The sequence below is a fragment of the Eupeodes corollae genome, chromosome 2, assembly GCF_945859685.1.
Source record: "Eupeodes corollae chromosome 2, idEupCoro1.1, whole genome shotgun sequence".
Lineage (NCBI taxonomy): Eukaryota > Metazoa > Arthropoda > Insecta > Diptera > Syrphidae > Eupeodes > Eupeodes corollae.
In genome coordinates, this window is record NC_079148.1 from 4271136 (window position 1) to 4294203 (window position 23068).

Here is a 23068-nt window from a genome sequence, read left to right on the forward strand (position 1 = left end):
TATGAATATGAATATGAATATGAATATGAATATGAATATGAATATGAATATGAATATGAATATGAATATGAATATGAATATGAATATAAATATGAATATGAATATGAATATGAATACGAATATGAATATGAATATGAATATGAATATGAATATGATTATGAATATGAATATGAATATGAATATGAATATGAATATAAATATGGATATGAATATGGATATGAATATGAATATAAATATGAATATAAACATGAATATGAACATGAATATGAATATGAATATGAATATGAATATGAATATGAATATGAATATGAATATAAACATGAATATGAACATGAATATGAATATGAATATAATCTGAAAAATGTTAGACAAAAACAGAGTTTTTGGGTTGTTTTGAGGATTTTATATAAAGTAATAATACATTCCGGTCCAGAACGACATTTGAACTCTGTATCCATTGGTTTTCAAGGTCTTAAATTGCTACCGCTGTTTTGGAAAACTAAAAAGATGAACAAATCACTTCAAATTCTCCATTGATTGCCTTTCAATTGAATTATTTTTAAAAGTGGTACATTTTTCACCCATTCACTTTTGACAAATCTTCGAATAGTGAATCTTTGCCTTTGAGATCTGGCTTCCATTCCTGCTGTAACACCTAACTCAAAGACATGAATGTTTTTGCGAATCGAATGAATTGAATTGTATGTATTTAAGCCTACTCTGTCTTCCTGTTCAAATAAAAATCCATCCATTTTGTTTAAAGGACTGCTAGATATATGTACTTTTATATATCATTTTTAATTTCCATAATCTTTGTCTGGAACTTGTTTTTCCTTCTGTTTTTTATGCTGAAATACTTTTCACCGATAAGGAGTATTCAATTCGGATAAGAAGTATTTTCTGAATGAAATAAATAATTAGTTCAACTTAACTTAGCTTTTTATAACTAAAATACACCTGTTGCTGTTGCAGCTGAACTAATTTAAGTACCTGTAGGTAAAAAATCAAATCCAACTTTTAATCTTTGAGTATATTTTAAAAGACTCAAAAGTCTTGATTTAAATACTTTGTTATAGTGGCGTTTGTATTATTTTAAGGACCAAATTCAATTTGAAAATGTTGTAGCCATCGAGAACTAGTCGAATTTTCTAAATCATTCTTTTTTTACTAAATTAAAATTTTTGTTTTCATAAATTAATTCATCTAAAGTGCACGCTTTTCAACGCAACCCAAGGCAAGCATTTTTTTCAAACTTTCAGTTTTTTAGTTTTATTTTCTCAAAAATATATAATTCTTCTTACATGCATCACTTTCGTAACAAATTAATAGTATTTTATTATTTTGTAAAGCGTTCCTTGTTTTATTTTAATTGCTTCATTTTCTAAACGTGATCTAATCTAAAAAAAAATACATATTATAAATTAAATTATAGAAATAAAAAAACAAAAACATAAATGACTTGAGAAAAAATATATAATTATTTTTTTTGTATCATTATTTTTCATTTATTTAGTTTAGAAACTAATACTTATGATAATATACTTTGTAATAATTATTAGAATTTTTTAAATTAAAAACAAAACAAAAACAGAGGAAAGAATATAAATAAAGTTTAATTTCATATGGAAAAATGTATGTATGCATGAATGGTATGTTTTAATTGGTGATTGAAATTTTAAAAGAGTATTTTATAAGGATAGTTCCTATCAAACGATGATATTAGTAGCCTAATAAGGTTTATATTTAAATGTTGTTAAAAAAAGTAAGGAAGGAAATATGATGATGATTATGATAATTAGGGAGCATCTACACATTATGGGCTGTCGACACTCTATAGATCATTTTTTAACTCATGCACTCTACAAAGTTGTGTGTACAGACGCAAAGGTCTTTTACTGTGGAACTCTAGAAATGAGCACGAAATGTGAAAACAGTGTTAACAAGTTGTACTATGTGGTATGCAATGCATGTGGCTTAGTAAAGGGTTTAACAAATACTTTTTCAGTTCTTCTATAGAATTCTGGTGAGGCGAACAAAGTAAAGACAATAGAAAGGTGCATTAGGAAGCTTTAGATTTGATCTCGGGAAGTCCATAATTTAATACTTAAGATTAATTTGTGTAGTTGAAATTGGAGAGCGTGCCTACAAAAACCCTTTTCACAAAAATGTTTAAATTCCGGTCGATGGCCACAACGTATCAAAGCTTATATCGATCATTTCGAGTGAAACTACATTTTGCAATCAAACTAATATTATGACCAACTAATGTTTGAATTGTAATACATTATTATCATACCAAGGCTATTGAGGCTATCTCAATTCATGGAGTATTTTTTAAAAAATACAATTTGTGGTGGTCTTTTAAATGCATGTACATACAGTGCTGTGCAAAACATGTACAACTTTAATCACCAACCAAAAATACAACATATTCGAAACATAAGTTGTTATAACGAAATTATTTCTATTGCTTTAGACTTTATACGAATCAACCTTACTGTAAAAAAATTGAAACCACTAATCTACAGATAAGTATAACAAATGCAACAGCTTAACAAAAAAAGTACTGTATTTTGCTGTGCAAAACATTTGCAACTGACGGCCATGATTTATTTTGAAATTGGTTAATTTGTTTCTGTAGCTTAGTTCGTTGAGCAAGTATAAACCACGTGTTTGATAGAGACAGAAGTTTTTAAAAATAAAAAAAGGAAAAAAAAGAAATTTTAATTATAATGGCCGGAAACAAGTATAATTCAGAAATGAAATCAAGAATTTTGAGTGATTCCAAAAACGGATATTTAAATCAAATATACGATATACATAAAAGTACTATTTGTCAGTTAATAAAGTCTGGAAAGTTAATAACTCATCATAGAGGAGGCAGACCACGCAGTACCACAACAAAAGAAGTCAGTCAAATTATTAATTTCTTCTGGAAAACACCAACAGCATCTTCTAAAGAAGCTAAGCTTGAATTAAAGTTATAAATTGACTCATCTACAATAAGACGCCGCGCACTCCAGGCCGGATTGCATGGTTTCCAAATCCTGAAAAACCCTTTAGAATTTGCACAAACTCATCCTAATTGGGTTTGCAAAAATGGCAAACAGTCTTATTTTCTGATGAATCAAAATTCAACATGCACTCGCACGGGTCCGATGGAAGGCAACATGTCAGGAGGTGAGAGACTAAAACCAAGCTATACAAAAGGAAAAGTTAAACACGGGGGTGACTCTGTAATGGTCTGGGCTGCTACTCTGGCCAATGAATTGGACCTATCCGACAAGTTGAGGGCAAAATGAAGTCAACAGACTACGTTGAAATTCTTAGAAACACCATGCTTCCATATGCAGATTGGGAAATACCAATTGCCTGGACATTCCAACACGACAACGACCCAAAACACAAGTCAAAGTTCGCCACAAACTGGCTTTCTGAGAAAAAGATAAGGGTTTTGCAATGGCCAGCGCAGTCCCCAGACCTAAATGCCATTGAGAATTTGTGGAAGATAGTAAAAAGAAGAATCGGATGCCGAATTTTTAAGCGGAAGAGCGATCTTTATGCTGAAAGGCAGTGGAATGATATTCCGGTAACTAGTATAAATAACTTCATTGCTTCTATGCGGTTATCAAAAATAAAGGGTATGCAATCAATTATTAGCATTTTCTTGCATAAAAGTAAGAAAATGCAGGGTATGGTTCAAAGTTGTAAATGTTTTGAACAGCAATAAACCCGTCTTTTCAAGTTGTTGTTCGATTTTTTTTTATTTAATTGAATACTATTGTTTTTTTTGTTTCGTCATATACTGTAAAGTTTTTAAATTTGTGCAAAGAAGTGTGCTGTTTGTTTTCTTAGATACTTTTTATGAGATGGAAAGATCTGCAACTTTAAGTTGCGAATGTTTTGTATAGCACTGTACATATATGTCATACATAAATCTTAAAGAAATATTAAGTCATTTATGCTAAAACGGTTTTTAACATAAAATAACAAAAACGGTTTTAAATTTATTTTTGTTTTTGTAACAAATCCGTCTTCTAAGCAAGGCTATAACCTCAAGATTTTGAGACATAAATTCAAGGTTTCTCAAAACTCTATAAAAAATCTATAGAACACACAAAATGACTCAAAACTAATAGGAATTTTCAAAAACTAAGTGAGATACAAAATTATTTAAATTGTATCTAGAAGAAAAAAGTGTAAAATAAACCAAGAACATAATTATACAAATTTAACTGAAAACAATATCCATAGAACATCTGCATTTTAAGAAGATTTTAAACTCTATTTTTAATGGATTTCACTTAAAGAATTCTCTTAAAATAAAAATGTATATCAATTGATTGTTACCAATTAAAGGTTCTACACTTTTTCAGAAACCTACAATTTTTTTGGCAAACATTGGATATGGTTCTAATTGCACCATATCCAACTTTACTTCTAGGGCATTCGATAAGGCTAATCGTGAATGCCTTACTCGATCATTTGTCATAAAATATACCTTATAATAATTCCATGTTGACTTTTAAATAATGCTAGCTTTCCGATTTATTCGAAGTCCGTCAAGGTGTAACCAAGGGTGTTCTTATAAGCAATCGAAATGGCATCCCATGGGGTCCATTTGAAAAGCAATTAACAATCGAAATGGCATCTTATGGATTCCATTTGAAAAGCTTTGTCATTCAGACATATCGCCGATAATATGTTTCATGGCAAACAATGTAGCTTTGACCAAATGTGCCAAATTCTACATTGATATTGCCTTGTCCATAAACACACAAAACCAAATTACTCTGACGTAGAAAGCTATCCAAAAAGTTGCACTTCCTATAATCTGTCCGATAAAAATTGGCAGTACAGGCCTTATGGGAGAGCTTTTTAAAAATCAGTGGCGTGCTATTTTCTACACCATACCCAATTGAAGGAAACTCCTTTAAAAAGTTTAATAAAACACCCATGAATTTTCGATGGCATCCAACGTAGATCCCACAACGACCTACCTGGCACACACTTGAGCATAGAGGAAATATATTATCTAGAGTCCCGACTTAATGGGTTTGCTCTCTTTCGGCCTACAAACTAAATTTAGAGAATTTTGCCCGTTAGCATAAGCATGTGTTAGTTCTCCCGTGCATTTCTTATGTCTGCTATTACACGATGAATCTAGATGCATGCGACACTTCGAACAACATAAGTGCAAAAGAGAAAAAAAATTCGAAAACATGAGACGCAAGAAAATCGACCTGTGTCGCACGGGTAAAATTTTCCTTGCGACAATTTGACGTTTCTCTGTTCTCTTATTCGTATTTTTGCCATTCTCTTACATATGGTTTCGTTGTTCGAGAAGCAAACTTCGACGGACAGTTCATTTTGTTTACATTTTACAATTGTTGTCCATATAAATCCTTTCTATATATAATAAAACCCATAAATTTTACAAAACAAAATGTTTTTTATTGATTTTAAAGAATAACAAAATTTTCTCGATTAATAAAAGTAAACAGACAAACAAACAAGTCGATGACGAAATAAAAATGAAAGAGAACTGTCATAATAGATTCATGAATCTAGTTTCAACGTGTAATAGCACTTGAGAAACAGGAAAGGATCACAAAGAAGAATTCGAAGATGTCGCATGCATCTAGATTCATCGTGTAATAGCAGACTATGGGAAAATCCAGATTCTATGTAGTAGTTATGGGCTTTTGGTGAAGTTTGCACAATTACGGGGGAAAACAATATGAGGTGAACTCAGACGTTCAAAAAAGAAATCCGTTGAATTCAAAAATTGAAAAATGAATGCAATATTTTTAGAAAAATGAATTTTACACATTCTTTTTAGTGAAAACTGTGCTAAAAATAATATTTGAATGCTTTTGGCACACAAATTCCATGTATTTTATGGAAAATTTCACTAAAAACAGAAAAAATCGTGCTGAAAGTATAAGCGCACCCTAGAACTGCAATGCGAACGTGGTCCAATTTGAGTAGTGTCAAGTTTTGACAAATCAACAGCGAGGTGAGTATTTTGACAATTCTACGAAAATGTAAACAAAAGAAAATTCAGTATCAATAATGCAAATGAAGGTAAAACAAAATATTAATTTATTGAAATAAAAATATATAATGAATTTAATGAATTTAATTTGATCCTCAGATAAAGAAGAAACCAAGGATTACGTTGCAACAATAAAAGTGGAAGTGAAAGCCCCGAGTAGGAAGCCAGCAACGCCGACATATTTATTGTGGAGTGAATAGGTACAAATTGAAGGTAAATGTGTTCATATTAATATTTAACTCAAATTATATGAATATTGTTTTGTTTTGTTTTTTAGTAAAAAATTACACTCCTCCACAAGACTTTGTTCCTGGCAATCAAATCGCTCTATTCTGATGGCTTATATCCTCATTTTAAACCTTGTAGGAATAAGAAGGGGCGGCTCCAGCGATGTCGCAGAAGTCTGAAAAACTTTGCTTTGCAACCTATCCGACATGCTTCACTTGACGAGATGGATATACAATTCGAGAGTTGTTATAAAGTTGAGGAATCTCTTTACTTGGTGGTCATTTATAGCCAAGCCAAATACAAATACAAGTTGAATTAATTGCAGCGTGTGAAAGCAGTAGCACATTCACGTAATGTGCCACCATCTTTGCAATGCAAAGCACTTCTTTCAGCCAGCTACGGATAGGCGAAAGATCGCAATGTATGCAAGTCCTTCCTGATCATGTGAACAATAGTTAATTTAATCTACAGTCAGTTTTTCAAGACAGTACCTACCACCGAGGATTGGACGATTGATCTGATTCACTATGTTCTTTTTTGCAGAAATGCACATTTGAATATCTTCCTTTTACATTTTTTGGCGAACTCTGTGATGTAGTTGGTGAGGATGTGTTTATAAATAATAAAATAAGAACTATCTTAATTTTCGCTTTTTCTAATTTAAATTGTAGGTCTCTGGAATTCAATTGAAATACCTTCCTTCATTCATGATTTATTGCTTTCAATGTGTCAATATCTTTATTTCAATTCTGCCTCTTGTTACCAACGAAGAAGGAGACAAGTTCGGAAAATCTGCTGGCGATGGTATTTGGCTGGACGAAGAAAAAAAGTCGCCTTTTTCTATTTATCAGTTCTTTTTGAAAATGCCAGATTCTGAAGTCGTTAAGATTTTTCCAGAGCCTGGACTATCCAATCTTGATCTGGCACTAAAAGCTTAATGATTTACAACAGAGAGTAAGTGAAAAGTGTTATGTTTTTGCTTGAGGTAATTTATTTTATAATTAAAAATCTTCTTTCAGCTGATACGATGAGAATCATCACAGCTGGAGGGTTCTATATCAAGCAATAGCGAACTTAAAACTTCGCACTAACATCACACTAACTCATCAGCACTAACATCACATACCATTTCTATCTATTAGTTCAAAATGTTAAATGTCTCCTTTTTGTTGGCAATGATGAGCATATGGATAAAAACAATTTGTTTAGCTTATATCCATATTCAATTTTACATTAATTGAAAATCATTAATAATAATATTGTATTCTTTTTTTATTAAAAAAAAAAATAATTTGAATCATTAAACATGTAGACTTCCTGGTTTGTTAATCATGTTTATATATTTTTTTAAATACAATGAAATTAATTCAAATATGTTTTTAAATTCCATTCGGTACTCAAATTTATAATTAGTGACATAATATACATACATACATTTAAGGCTTTTTTAGGCTTACTAAATTCATGAAGTAGTTTTTTTTTAAAAAAAATGTGATGATTTCCAAATCTACAATATTTTTTTAATATTTCGCTTAAATTTGTTTCGTACTTTTCATCTTGTAGTACATTGAATAAATAAAAAAATAATGTTGAGAAATGGTGTTCTTCAGTTTGAGCACATGTAGCTAAAATCGAAGTTTAGATTCGTAATCAGCATCAAAAATTATCTCAAACGAACTATTTAAAATTTGTACATTACCATTTATATATTCTTCAAAATTCACTTGATTCAACCGAATTCAACCCCTGAAGAAAAAAGCACCAACATCTTTGAATTCAAAACAAATTCCTTTATTATTAAAGTAAAGCAAATCATAAATAATTTTGAATAAAAATAATCCTAGTCAGCAAAGAAACAGTAGAATATACAATATATACAAAATTACACTATAGCTCAAAATAAATAAACAAGTTGTTTGCAAAAAAAGATTATTTTCTAGATATACATAGAAATAAATTTAGGAACCTAGCTGTAATATACATTTTAAATAAAACCTATAATCTATAATGGAATTGAATTTTAAAAACAAAAAATATACTCAATTACAAACAATTTTGAAAAAAATATAACTTAATTTAAAAACTAGATACGCAACGACGTATCATGGATGAGATTCGAAGATATCGTCGAACCAACTGAACGGCATATCGACTTCTTAGCTTCGCTTTGATTTGTAGCTGAAAAAAAACATCAATTAGTGCTTTTGTTTTGTTGTTAATAAGAAACTTACTGTGAAGTAGTCGTTTGGGTTGACAAATTCCAATCCGATATTTTCACTATATGAAGGTTGCCGGCTCGCGACCATTTGCGCAGCAACTCTTGGAACATCATAAGGGCAGTTTGTAGGGGCATTCTTGTGTCGTTTCCAGTTAATTCTAAACATGGAATTCAGCTTCATTTCGTTAGTCTTCAAGTTTCTTAAAATTGCAGGGATTTCTAAAGTAGTAAATACAAAACTGCTGAGATTGTTTTGTATTTAATTTATTTATAATTTATTTTTTATGGCTTACCAATGACTTGCGACTCCCGTCATTAAGGAGGTACTATACTGTCCCAACAATTTCCTTCTCAACCGGCATTCGTATCACCTACCTCTTCCAGGCGGTGTCAGCCTCAGCGGCTGCAGTAGCCGCTGCATCGCAGTTACACTGATCTTCGCGCGGTTTTGCAATACAAGGGTCCAGGTTGGTACTCCAGCCTAATGACATTGTGTTCGCATTGTTGACACGCAGAGATCGCTTGATCCACAAACACTTCCACTGCGAATAGAGATGGTTTGGTTAATAGGCACGTTGGCCATGACGCTGCTGAATTTTCTTGACTATAAACAAATTAATTTTCATTATATAAGGAAATCTCAGTTGACTTACTGTTTTTGATGTTGATTTTCTGTGTGAAAATCGATGAATTCAACTCGCCGACATCGTCAGTGGTCGCCGAGAGACTGATCTGAATTTGTTTAACTTAAAGGGGATTCTTGTCAGGCCAGCCCATTTGCCTCCGAATGATTGCCACCGTTAAGCCAGTGCAATCCTTAGTGTTTGAATTGAATTCACTTAATTTACAGCCAAGGCTGAAACTTTTTGGATTGTATTCTTGCTTTTCTTGCGTCACTGGTAGTACTCTTTACACCTAGAAGATGAGGATTAAGCTAGTTGGCAACGATATGACTGTTTCGATACGTACTTACGAAATTGATCGAAAAGGGCGTTAGCGGTCGACTATTGCATGGCAAAACTTCCTCTTGTACTTGTATCATTGACTTGGTGGTGTTTTTGCTGATGGTTTTTGATGGCGACACCTCCACCGTAAACACCTGCGGCAGCTATGGACATTGAGAACACAATCTGTATCTGTCGTTAAAAACATTAATATTATTTTTTAAGAGAAATATAATATACACAAAACTTGCCTGCAAATCAGCACCTTGTTGCTTTGTCTCCCAGATTTCTTCAAGGAAAATGCTTCCTGCATTATAGTATGTTATTGGCAGCATCTAAAATGAAAAGACAGACCATAAAATAAATCGATTATTGTTGTACCTCCTTCACTTCAATTTGACTTACTTTTTATTTAATTAAGTGAACTTGTATATCCTCTCTTCATATAAAGATTTTTGGTCTGAAAAATATCAAATTATATTAAAAATCAGAACAATTAACAAATACTTACTCTTAAAATCCGAAACCCATTGTTTTGTTTTGCAAAATTGATTATAATTTTTGACAGGTCACAAAATTTCCATACATTTCTTTATAAGGGAAATCCCCCATTTTGCTTTTTTTCACCACTCACATGTATTCACCGATAGGGAATTTGAGAGAGTTCACCTCGAATAAAATTTGAGGGTGTTTCAGGTAGGACGGGTACCGGTCGGGACTCTAGATAATATATTTCCTCTATGCACTTGAGCATGCACTGATCGTTCTCTGCTGCTTTTCAACCCTCATTAAATCACACACATTCAGAGTTGCCTTTTTCAATTTCTTAACTCACTTCGTATTTTTTTCTTACTTTTTCAATGGGTTTCTGTTGAGGAGCTTTTGCTTTGAGAGCTTTTTTAAAAGTTCTTAACGATGAGTGTTATCGTGTTGTGTTTTGACTTTTGCATTTCTTTTAAAGTTCTGGAAATCAGTTAAAATGCAGTTATAAAAATCAAAGCCATTTTATTTGAGGAAGTAGGTATATTATTTGCGTAGATTCTTGTGCCGGGCGGTAGGTTTGTTCATTTTGCGAGTTATTTTTGTGCATTATTGTAATAATTTTGTTGTGCTGTTGTTGTTATATTGTTGTGTGGTTTGTTTTTTAGTGTTGTGCCTTTGTTGTTTTGTTTGTATATTATCTTTATGATTTTGTGGTGTTGTTTGTATTTTATTGTTGTGTTTTTGTTGTGTTGTGCAAATTAAAAATGGCTTCAACATCAACAGGCTCAAAGGACTTGATTGCCGACAAAAAAAAGAAATAGTTGAGGCGACAAAAGCTATTTGTAAGAACCTGCAAAGCAAAACCGAGGCTGTAAAGCAGGTTGTTGATATTTTTTCTGTATCTGAACGAACAGTATACAGACTTCTGAAGGAAAACAGCACCAAAGGCCACAACTCACCATCAAAAAAGAAAAACCAATCTGGTCGCAAAATTAAAATTGATGATTTTGATAAATGTGCAATTAGACAAATAGTTCACCAATTTTTTTCAAATAATGAATTACCGACGCTTGACAAAATCCTGAATGAGGTAAAACTTTATTTTTTATTTTTATTTCATTTTCATATATAATTATGAACAAAATGAAATTTCAATGTAAAAAAGAAGAATGGTAACCCTGCAGTTATTTTTTTAGCTTTTTCAAATTCAAAATGCGCATTACGGCAACCCTGTTAGAGCTTTTTTGAGAAAGGTACTTATGCGTAGGAAAAGAGTGCGAACGAGATGCAGATATCCCTATCTTCCCTGTACTGCCAATTTTTATCGGACAGACTATAGACAGTACTGTATCAACTGATGGTGGAACTTGACTTTGACTTCTATTGTGTGGAACTGAACTTCAGCATAATATTGCTACGCATTTCTAGTCCAAAAAAATTCCATCCTGTACGTCTTTGAAACCTGGAAACGCTTTGCTGATATCTCGAGCAGATAACAAGTTTCTTATGATCACAGATCGTTAAAAGTTTTGAGCTGGAGGATTGGATTCGTTAGAAAAAGAGTAAATCTTGCTATTAGGCATTGAACATTTTGTAAGGCAGTTCTTCATGGATTCCACAGGGTGATGGAAGAGTTGGAAGAAAATGAAGAACATTGAGGTAAAGTTTAAAAATGAAGCTTTTACACATGGGCACAGCTAAAGCACTATGCTTCGAACTGAAAATTGAATAGGTGAAAAGAATTTATTACACCCCGGATATCCAGGAGTAGTTAAAATTTGTCTGGAATCCAAATTTCAAAAAGACAAACAAATTATTAAAGCCTCTTGTTTTAAGATTTTATTTTTGGGTAAACCCTACAAACACTTCATTATTTATGATTATGGGTAATTCCCTTTTGATTAACTATGGCAAACAACTATTACAACTTTAGTCTTAAATATAATATTGACACCGAGTACGAATCTAGAGACTTAACTTTTGATGAACTCCAGATTTTGTTTGTTTCAATGAAGGCTATGGCATCAACAATGTGGCCTTTCGTGATGCGAAATATTTTAGAACAAAAAATGCAATTTAAAGATGCTGTGACTTAAAATTTACTAATTGATTTGATTCGTTTTAATATTCACATCTTTGTCCTTCGGATATGGACTACCAACCGCCGCTGTGAACTTTGACAGCATTGTCTAATTGGGAATCACAGACCGTTTACAATTTAATGCTTCAAAAACACTATTAAGCTGTTATGTTGCATAAGCGCAGCCACTATCCGTGGATGGTACTTCCATCGAGGAGACTTAACAGTTTTCAGTTCTAGGTAGTGCTTCACAAATCAACGCTGCAAATTGTATAGGTTTTCTTCGCCCATACAAGAAGTTTCTTAACAGCCTGTATTCGTCGAAACCAGACAACAGCTCTTATATTTAAACCACCAATAACCAACTTGCGTCTCTTGGTTAGAAATTAAAAGAGAGCTGACTGTTGTCCTTTGTTCATGTTCATGTCTTTGTTTTCATCAATAGTCAAAAAAATCAAAAAAATCAAATGGGGTGGCGCAACAGTCCGTTGTGAACCAGGGCCTAGTGACTTACAACTCTCAACCATTCCTGTGTGCGTGTACTGTTGTCAGGAATGGAAGGGACCTACAATTTAAGGCCGAATCCGAACGGCTAATTTGAGAAAGCACTTTTTCATGACAAGAATTACTCTTGAAGAAATTGTCAATTCCTCGCAAGAGGCAGTACCCGCGAAAATTAATTTTTTTAAATTAAGGTGGCACAGGCAGGGATTGAACCCAAGCCCCTTGCATGACAGTCCAACGCACTTTTTTTTTTTTTTTAAATTCATTTTTATTAATTCATTCTTAAACCTATCTTAAAGCTAGACAAAAATTCATAAAACTAGCCTAATTATCCATAACTTACAACTAACTTAATGGTCCCATACGGACACTCTAAGCTAAACTATAACACTAATTACTAATGCCTTTCGGCCTTAAGATCTATTTTACTTCATTTAAATTTTATTTCATTTATTTTTGTATTTATTAGAAAATTTGAACAAAAAACTAATATCAATATCCTTTTTTTTTATTTATTTTTACTTACAAACTACTTAACGTTAGGTCCTTAAATAAAACTTAAAACTAACTAAAACTACCTATTCTACCTATAAACTACTTAAAACTAGAACAACCACAGCAGCAAATCTAACTATCAAACATTTTTTTTTCATATTTTGTTGTCTTTTTTTATTTTTATTTTTTTTTTTTTTATTCCATGTTTTCTTTTTTTTATTTTAATGTTTTTTTTTTTTTTTTGTTTTTTTTTTTTTGTATTTTTTGTATTTTTTTTTATTGTTTTTTTTTTTTTTTTTTTTTTTTTTCTATTTCTTTTTGTGCCACCATGCCTATTCTACTTAAAACTAAGCCCTAAAACTATAAAACAAGTATGTACGCCGGCCAAGGCTTAAAACCCCATCCCGACTACCCAATATCAAGTGCCGATTGAAGCCACCAAAACTGGTTCTCCTGCTTCACCCTATCAGTTCGGTCCCGTTCGGACACAGCCCTACTGAACCGAAGGAGCTCTGCTCCGCCTTGTGCCATGACGTCCCGATTGTACAGGAGTCGCCTGTCCACGGTTCTTCGTCTGACGTGGTAGATTAACGGAACTGCCAATCTATCCTGTATCAGACCGCATTTGTCTAAAAAGAGGAATGCCTCTGGTGGAATGAAGCCGCTCAAGCGTGCACTCTCAAAATACTCGTCGTTCGGATAGAACGCCCCGAAAATTAAATTGTTGGTCGAAGACATAGCTCTTGCAATGTGACCTCGAACGAGTTTTATCACGAAATTGTCAATTCTGTTGATTCGAGCCCCGTTGTATAGGACCTCGTTGGAATAGTAATGCACATAAGAAGATTCGGCTGTTCGATATAAGCCTGTACAGCGTCGTAAACACTGCCGCTCGAACACCCGAAACTTCTCCATCTGAGAAGGGGCAACGTTGAACCACACAGGACAACCATAAACGATCATTGGCCGTATGAGGGCCATGTAGCAAATTACCTTCACTCTGGGGTCAAGCCGACTGCTAAAAAACAGTCGTTTCGTCAGAGCGAAGGCTCCTCTGGCCCTGGTCAGAGCAGCATTTATATGTCTGTCGAAATATAAATACTGATCTAACCAGATACCAAGGTACTTCACTACACTTTTGCTCGCCAATGGCTGCCCGTGAAGATCAACGATGACCATCTTGCGCCAATTCTTACACGTATCCCTCGTGGCCCTAGCCAACGGAGTCCGGAACAGAATTGTCTCTGACTTCTGGACATTTATTTTCAGTTTCCAGTCGTCGCAATATCGCTGAATCTTGTCGAAATCACGCTGCAAGAGAATTCTAATAACCTCAACCTTTTGGGCCGTTCTGTACGCAATTAGATCGTCGGCGTACGCAATTGCCTTTGTAAGACTACCTATCAGATCGCTGGTGTAAATGCTGAAGAGAATCGGCGAATTCACCGCTCCCTGTTGAAGACCATTTTTAATTGAGAATGTTGTGGTAGAAGTTACATTGCCACTTTTGACAACAAACTTTCTACCGTTAAGCATATCATAAAGTATATACAACAATGGCTTGCTTATGCCAAGCCTGCTCAGTTTTAGGTAAAGGCCCTCTAACCATACGGTGTCAAAGGCCTTTTCCAAATCAACAAGAACAGCACCTGTGCATTGTTGTTTTGATTTATTCCATTGGATATCAGAAACGAGTTTAGACGCAGCATGAATTGTGTCATGACCCGCCTTGAACCCGAACTGTTTATCCGGAATTATTTTGTTGTCCGCAGCCCACTTAGTCAGAGCCCTATTAATGATCTTTTCGAAAACTTTGCTGATACTCGGAAGAAGACTTATCGACCGAAGATTTGACGGGTTGGAGTTGTCCTTTCCTTTTTTCGGGAGAGGATGAACCACAGCGGTCTTCCAATGCACTGGATAATATGCATTATTCAGTGCATTATTGAAGAGCGTGGTGTAAATGTCAATTGCTTCCATCGGTAAATGTCTAAGTACAACGTTGGATATACCATCGACACCTGCTGACTTTTTGTTTTTTATTGAATTAAAGATGAGCTGAAGCTCAACCTTCGTCACTAACAAGGGACTTGGTCCCGTTTGCTCGGCGATTATGGCATTTGCCAAGGAATCGTCATTGAACCGCATGAAACCGCGGTTCTCAGATCGCCAATGTGTGATATCATTACGGAGGTAAAAGTGATTAAGTAGGGCTCTGTTTTCCAGGTCGTGGTTGGGGCGAATGCTAACATTCACCTTGTACACTTGCTGGAAAGCAGCTCCCACCGCCTCCACTTTTTCCTTCGGATCTTCAATTATGTAAAAGTCATCGTCAAAGATGGCTTCCTCTGGATCTATTTGCGCTGTCCTGAGTACGTCTCTGTTCTCTTCGGTTCTTTGGAGTTTAAGACACGGAAGGTCATTGTCGTTTTTTTTTCTGAATATCTTATTGATTTTGGGGAACATACCAGGGTCACTCGAATTAACTGACCGGATCTTGCGGTCCCAGTACTTGTTAATTGATAACCTGTAGTTCTCCTTAATCAACAGATTGACATTTTTTATTGACGATTTCAGTGTCCTAACCTCCAAGTCGCGTGGGTCTGTAAGTCGTCTGTACAAGTTTTTGAGTCTTGTCAGTAACCCACTCTTGTGCCTACGTAGTGCGTCAATTGTCGCGTTTCTGTAAGCGTCCATTTGGTCCCGTTCTTTGTACTTTGGAATTGTCCTTTCCATTGTTCGTTTTATTGTTTCGTCCATCTGTTGTAAATGTTGGTCAATTTCTGTATTTGTCAGGTTTCTGTTGTTTGGTGGGGCTATGTCACTCGAACGAAGTTCTCTCGCTAAGGCGTTGGTGAAACGAAGCCAACGCATCTTACTGTAATTGTAAGAGTGCGTTGCAACGTATTCCTCCAACTCCACGCGTTCGTTCGGAATCTGCATTACAGCAGCCAGTCCGCAGTGATCACTGTCGTACTCGACTGTCTGTAAGCAGTTTCGCGGGTGATTACCCACTTTGTCTGTAACTGTCAGTCTGGTGTCGTACAGCAAAAGGTCCAGAAAGGAGCCGCTTCTTGGATACGATGGCCTTTCAGTAGCCAGCAGGTCGACGCCATATTCAACGCTGTAAAGATTCATCAAATTAAAAAGATGATTACCTCTGGGATTACTATGTTGATTTCCCCAATCTTCATGTTTTGCGTTCAAATCACCGGCCAAGATGAAATAGTTTTCTTCCAAGCTCAGTTTAAGTTCCCTAAAAACAATCTCAAGTTCTGATGCAAAGTAAGTGACCTGCGGAGCTCCAGCCGCATAAGCCGCAATCATATACATCCGCTTTCCTTGAGAGAGAGAGATGCATACAACGCAAACTTCTAGCGTCTTGAGCTTTCGCAATTCATTGTTGTATATGACTTTATAATTAATGCCTTTTCGTATAAAGAGAGCGACACCGCCCCCTTGAGTGGAGTCGGGCCGGTCTCTTCTTACGATATTGTAATTTTTATGAGTCAATTTGTGTTTGTGGTTTAGCTTAGTTTCGCTAGCCATAAACACATCGGGACTGTAGTCTTTCAACAATTGGAACATATTGGCTCTTCGTTCAATCCTAATCAGTGAATTTACATTCACAGCTAGGACTTTTAGGCGCGTCTCCGGCAGCGCGCCCATTATGGTCTAAATTGCGCCAGGCCAGGCAACAAAGAGTAGAGATGATCTACCCTTTTGCCTTGCTCCTTTATCTGACTTTGCAGTCCTGTTAGTTGACCTTGAATGCTCAACAACAAGGCTACAATGTCAGGCTGCACCTCTGGTGCCTTAGGCACAGGGGCCTTTGGGGCAACCGTTGGTGGAGCCTGTCTCGTGTTTCCACTCCCTGACACCATTTGGGCGTAAGAGAATTTGGGATTCACGAATTTTTGTGTTGGAGCCTGTCGAACTGTTCGACTTCTTTCGGCTTTTTGACTGGCCTGTTTTTGTTTAATTTCTTGGACCTTAGGGCAACCCCTATAACTAGCCGGGTGCCCTTGGTTTCCGCAAAGGACACACTTGAGCAGGGTCAAATCCTCAACCCGCTCATTCCCCAGCTTGCACTCTCCTTCTTTGTGGGTTTCTCCGCACCTCACACAACGCAACTGCATATTGCAGTTAGCATTGGCATGGCCAAACCTCTGGCACTTCGTACATTGTAGAATGTCGTCGTGCCTTTTTAATGTCTCCCAGCGTACAGCTTGATTGTCGAGAGATTCGATTCTCTCGACACTACTAAAACTGCTTTGGGGCGATAATGTTACGAGGAACATTGGAAGCCTATAACCCCCTCGCCTGGACTTCACCGTAGTGAAAGGCTTGACCCCGATAAAATCGAGATCGTCACTGGCTTTTTGGCGGAGCTCAGCTAAGAGCTCCTCCGGTTCCGTGCAGGAACTTATGCCCTTCAGAAGGACCGTCTTAAACTTTTCACTTTTGGGTGTGTAGCTGAAAAACTCAGCTGTGGCCTCTTTAAGCAACTCTTTTACTAGCTTGTATTCGGCCAGTGAGAAGCACTGGACCGAATAGCTCTTTTCTTTTTCATTCAAAATTTTTATAAGAAATTTGCCCTTAGTGGCCGACTTACATACCTGTTTTATGTCCTGTATGTCAACCCGGTAGGTCCTAATAGGTGGCACCTTCTCCTTCTTGGGCTGTGGTTGTTTCTGGTGTTGCTGCTGTTTCTGTTGTTGCTGCTGCTGTTTCTGCTGCTGCTGTTTCTGCTGCTGCTGTTGTTGCTGCTGCTGTTTCTGCTGCTGTTGTTGCTGCTGCTGTTGTTGCTGCTGCTGTTGTTGCTGCTGCATTGCTTTGCTCGATGTCGATGGGCCCTCAACATCCGGGCCTGTCACTGCTGATGGCGGTTTTTTCTTTTGCTCCGCTCCTGTGTTTTTATTAGCGGGCTTGGGTTGTGATTGTTTTTGCTGCTGTGGTTGTTTTTGCTGCTTTTGTTTTTGCTGCTGTTGTTTTTGTTGCAGTTGCCGTTGCGCTGCCTCTTGTTGTCGGCGCGCTTCCTGCTTCAGCTTAAGTTGGCTGAGGAGTGGCTCCATTTCCTCCTTTAGTTTCCTCAAGCTGTCTTCGAACTTACTGATGGCTGCCTGTTTAGTTTGCAGGGCCGCCATCAGTGAATTTTCTTCTTGGAGGATTTGGTCCACCTCCCCCTCCAACGATTTATTTGTTGGCGGTTCTGGCTCCGATAGGATCTTGTTCCTATATTTCGGAGACCTATACTGCCCTTCTCCACCCTCTGAGATGTAGTCTACGCTCCCAGCGTCGTCACTTTCTGAGGTTTCGTGATCTGACGTCACACCTTTCGTTTTTGCCTGCATTTTTATTTTATTGGCGTTCCGCTTAGCAGGATTGGTCCGCTTCACCAAATTGGGAGATTGCCTCTTTCTCTTCACTATTGCCCAGTGGTCCGATGTATGGTCTGATTGTGTTTCGGTGATGTTTTGTACCGCTGCTTGCACAACACTTACATCACCTGATGTATTGGCAGAGGTATCTTTCGATACCCCTGCTTTCCTCTCCTTCTCCATTTGCTTTTTTTCCCAATCTATAAAATCGACGATTTCACGATTGTGAAAAAAAGCTTCTATATTTTTGGTGCGCTCCGCACGGGATTCGAACCCACGACCCTTGGCGTTGTGTTCGGACGCCAGCTCCACTAGACTACCGATTAGTTATTTCAAATTGTGGCTTACTGCCTTCTTAAATCGAAAACCTTACAAATGCACTTTTATTTAAAAATTTTCTACTATCCACTTATAACTTGTTTTCTCTTTGAAAGTCAAAGAACGACTGAGTCCAACGCACTAACCATCATGCCACGGGTACCATCAATAGTGCTGTATCCAAATAACCAGATGCGTTCTGATCTTCAAACAATTAAACCGTAATACTCTTACTTCTATGAATACACACCAGTTTACACTCGTTTTAATTTTTGAACTTGTAGTTAAGTGTAGAGATTCTTTCTGGAATGCTTTACCAGGTTCAATATTTCATACTCATTGCATTTTGCAGACATTCCAAATCAATCTTCTCTCTAATCCTATTCCTTACCTAACTGTCCGCACTGTGTTTAATCATTGTAAAGAAATTCATAAACCTTTGATTGCGCATGACTCTTCCTTGAGCTAAACTGCTCTTATTTAAAAATTAAAATGATTTGTTTTAATTTTTTTTATTTAATAATTCACAAAATTATCTTTTATTGAATTTACTTTTATCAAAAAATTCTAAATTAATACAAACAATATTTTTTGTTGTAGTTGAATCTATTGACTCTTCTTATCGTCTCCTTTGCCCTTAGTTACTACAGTATCTTCCTTAAAGTGAAGGAAAACAAATGAAAAGATAAACACTCCCAACATCATGGAGAAGGCTCCAGTATAGTATGGGAACGCACTGGGAATGAATCGTTCATACTGAGTGTGTTCGAGAGGTCTCACTGACACCTAAAGCAGAAAAATAGACGGAGTTAGAATTTCATAAACTAAAGGGACCTTAAATAAGTTCTTACTTGAGTTGTACTGTACAAATGAGTGTAGCCGACACGATCATAGTCAACCTTAAATTGATAGACACCATAGACATCGGGAATCTTGAATTTAGCCTCATAGACTCCGCTCTTTTTGACTTTCAGAGTGGTGCGGACAAACGGATCGATGCGCACGAATTCCAATTGAACGTCGTTGGCTGGGAACGGTTTCCAGGAGCCTTCGGCCAACTGCTCAATGGCGATAGTGTAGACGACGGGATCGGTGATGGTGTATGCATGTGGTGGCTTTGTTTCACCTTCCTTGTGATGAGAGACGGAGGCAACGCGCAGACGACCAGTTTCCCCGAACACCCACTTGCTTATGGCTGTGGCTACTTGCTGGTTTCCAGAATTCTTGAACATCTTAGTTGATTGGGCATTTTGGACACCTGAAGTGAAGGCTTCATCGGAGAAGAAGAACAGAGATCCAGAAAAGACGACACGGGCGTTGTTTCGAGCTTGTAGAGCGGCGATGAGGAGAGTTCCTTTGCCAACGGCATGGGGATACTCTTTGATTGGGTTCTCGGGAACATAGCTGTAAGCCGAGCTCTCGGCAGTCAGGAGCTGCAGCACCAGAGGATTCTCTTTATCGGCCAAAAGACCAGTACCCTTATAGAGCAGAGGATTGACATCCTTGCTGCCCACAATCACTGGCGAGTTGATCAAGTTCTTGCTGTCGGCAAGGATAGTTGTGTGATCTCCAGAGTCCGAGATATCGTAGTTCAGATGATCGATCACCGAAGCGCCTTCCTCGTCAACTTCAAATCCGCACTCGGAAGCGAACTCTCTCAAAGCATCACCAGAGCTGTCAGAGCCTGCAACCAAAACGTTACCTCCATCGTCGACGAACTGAGTTAGTTTCTCAACGCTCAGATCTCCACCGAACTCTTCCACAGATGGCGCAAAGATTATCAAATTCTTGTAAAGATATTCACCATATTTGGAAACAACCAGACCTGCATCATCGGCTAACTTGAAAGTCAGCTTAAAACCACGTTCTTTAAAGTAGAAAAATAAAATCAAAATTAATAATCAATATAATCAACCTAAAGTGACGTGTCTCTTTTGCCGGTATGTTGGCCAGAGCCAGACACCGCGAGTCTTTAACTTACCCTGCAAAGTTTTAAAGAAAATCGAGTGGGTTTCTCGAATGGCGAGGTTATCTAAGAGCACAAGGGTTTCTGCTTCATTTTCGAGTACAGCAAATGCTCCAGTTGTTAGCAAGATGAGGAATATCGTGAGTTTTTTAAACATTTTCCCAACTAAATTTTGTGATTTTGTTCGGGTGGAGCGACAGCGAAAAAATGCGATAAACGAAAAGAATGGGTGGTTGACATGCAGTGGAGCCAACTGAAAATAACAAAAATATACAACTGACTACTTAGCACCACGATTCCACTTTCTTTTTTTTAGTAAAAGGGAAATTTATTTTGAGATGTGGTTAGTTTATTTGAGTATTTCTGTTTTTTTTTTTTATTGTTGGGTCTGAGGTAATCTCTGAGCGATCAGAGCAAAGCTTTGAGAATATTGTGTTTGGAGTGCCCTGATATAATTATGAAAAACACATTTAAGCACTGTGCTGTCATTTTGATTAGCGATTAACTCAGTTTAATTGGTCTTTTCCTACCAAGAACATATTTAATAAGATCTGAGCTAACTTTTTTTATCAGTTTGACATTATTTTGAATCTGCATTAATGTAATTATGTGATGTAAAAGATTAATACCACGAAAACAAACATATTCATTTCATACCTGCATTATGACGCTTCCTATTATATACATTTTTTAAGATCTACTAATTTTTATCTCTTCTATTGCTATCCAAATAATGTGGTTTAAATATTATATTTAAGTTTAATCAGGTAACAATAGTTCAACATTCGATTGTCAGATAAAAGTCAATTTAAATAATTAAACATTATTCGAAACTCATTGTAAATCACTTGAACCAGCTGTATTGTAAATAGCGTGTAGCTAAATTGTGTGTTTGTGAATTTTACAGACGCAAAATTTGTTTTAAAATAATTGGATTCATTTGTTTTCAGTTATTGGAAATATAATTGATTCAGATTACTAGAATCCCCATCAAACCGTGTAACCATTACCATAGTTCAAAATGTTAAAAAACTAGTTGGTACATTTGTGTAGCCCGAACTTTAAATTGAAAAAAGATTCATATATCTAAATTTCAATCTTTAACGGGTATAATATTTGTCAGTTAAAAAAAGAAACAAATTCCAATTGAAACTCTTTTGTGTAAGCCCATCAAATTGGATTTTAATATCCTAAGGTTGGCATCGCCCACAGACTTCGCAGAAATTCATGATGGCGACTGTTTTCTGCCATAAAAATATTCGTGACAGTTTTAAAAACCGCAGAAAAACATAAAATTCTTTCATATTATTAAATGTGAAAATATCCAATTAACTTCGAAATGCCAACTCAAACATCTAAGCTTTCAATTTGAACAATTTAAATCTCTAAAATCGCCTAATTTACGTCTCAATTCACCAAAAATCTATCTTCGGTTCGGTCGAACATCTTCCTCCGCAAAGGCTGGGGTGTCAAAAAAAAAGTTTTCATTTTCCGTCTCATTGGATTTTTCTTTTTGGATTTTTGTTCATAAAAGGATTCGTTTTTTTTTTTAACATTTCTTTGATGAATCAACCCCGTATAGAAATCAATTGATCAAGAGATTATACTCGTCGGGGCTAAATTGTGATTGTGATTGGAAGTGCAGGTCAACAAATGTGGGGACATTGAAGGGGGTTATTGACTGGCCTCCAGGATAAATGGTATTTTCATCTTTTCGTGTCGGCAGTTAGTTATATAAAAAAGTGAATTTGTGCCCATTTTTTTGGGGAACAGAAAGAAAAAGGTGCCGCCTTTGCAGTTTTTTTCTTTTCACTTCTTTCTGACGTACCGTGCCGTGCATTGTCGGGCTAGGGGCTCTGGATCTGGTCACACCTATGCGCTTAAGTTTCGGTTTGCCTTGCTCTATTTGTCGCTATCGTTGTCGGTTCGTTCGTGTGTCACTTCACTATTGAATCGAACCCCCTTGGCCCTGCTGTCTCCAATTGCAACCATCTAGGCCAACCAGCAATCCAACAGCTGTAGATCTGGGATCTCCTTTTTTGAGAAAAAAACATTCAACATTCAACATCAAAGTCATCATAATCATCATCATCTACGTTTGTAGTCAACGACGACGTTGTTTTACTCGTAGTAGCCGTATTCGTACTCGAACGTCGTTGTCATTGTCGCACTCCTCATAAGGCCATCCAATTGTTGGTTTCCACATTTTGCAAAATCGGTAAGTTATTCTAGAAATGTGCCTTGACAAACTAAAAAATTGCTTTATTTAAGTTTAATGATGCATCTTCTCTTCTTCTGTGAGAATCCAATTGAATCCACCACCTTTTCTTCCTTCCGCCTACAACTTTCTATTAAAAAACTCTGCGGAGAATACCTGTTTTTTTTTTTTCTTC

The 23068-nt window shown here is 36.2% G+C and overlaps 2 protein-coding genes and 3 long non-coding RNA genes across 10 annotated transcripts in view; 2 read left to right on the forward strand and 3 right to left on the reverse strand.

The window, feature by feature from the left end:
• Nucleotides 1-6040: 6040 nt before the first annotated feature.
• On the forward strand, nt 6041-8294 carry LOC129947960 (uncharacterized). The gene is made up of 5 exons (XR_008781795.1): nt 6041-6087; nt 6158-6271; nt 6336-6887; nt 6958-7240; nt 7306-8294. It is a non-coding gene; the product is annotated as an uncharacterized LOC129947960 (long non-coding RNA).
• Nucleotides 8054-9640, reverse strand: LOC129947959 (uncharacterized). 5 transcript variants are annotated; one of them, XR_008781793.1, is made up of 5 exons: nt 9478-9640; nt 9158-9419; nt 8798-9108; nt 8518-8723; nt 8054-8464 (listed from the first exon to the last, which is right to left on the reverse strand). It is a non-coding gene; the product is annotated as an uncharacterized LOC129947959 (long non-coding RNA). The 5 variants fall into 5 exon arrangements; XR_008781792.1 differs by having other exon boundaries at nt 9474-9640; XR_008781794.1 differs by having other exon boundaries at nt 8798-9046; nt 9158-9640.
• A 55-nt stretch (nt 9641-9695) lies between these two features.
• On the reverse strand, nt 9696-9989 carry LOC129947962 (uncharacterized). The gene is made up of 3 exons (XR_008781796.1): nt 9960-9989; nt 9854-9908; nt 9696-9783 (listed from the first exon to the last, which is right to left on the reverse strand). It is a non-coding gene; the product is annotated as an uncharacterized LOC129947962 (long non-coding RNA).
• A 9194-nt stretch (nt 9990-19183) lies between these two features.
• On the reverse strand, nt 19184-20914 carry LOC129947357 (dolichyl-diphosphooligosaccharide--protein glycosyltransferase 48 kDa subunit). The gene is made up of 3 exons (XM_056057882.1): nt 20691-20914; nt 19561-20576; nt 19184-19495 (listed from the first exon to the last, which is right to left on the reverse strand). Exons 1-3 carry the CDS (start codon nt 20830-20832, stop codon nt 19316-19318), a joined length of 1338 nt encoding a protein of 445 aa, XP_055913857.1. The 5' UTR covers nt 20833-20914; the 3' UTR covers nt 19184-19315.
• A 979-nt stretch (nt 20915-21893) lies between these two features.
• The window catches only part of LOC129944165 (leucine-rich repeat flightless-interacting protein 2), an 83629-nt gene continuing 82454 nt past the window's right edge, over nt 21894-23068 (forward strand). Inside the window, exon 1 of one of the 2 annotated variants that reach the window (XM_056053395.1) lies at nt 21894-22893. The gene's annotated coding sequence lies outside the window, so the exon portion shown is untranslated. The remainder of the gene's footprint in view (nt 22894-23068) is intronic. The other variant, XM_056053396.1, reaches the window with a different exon arrangement.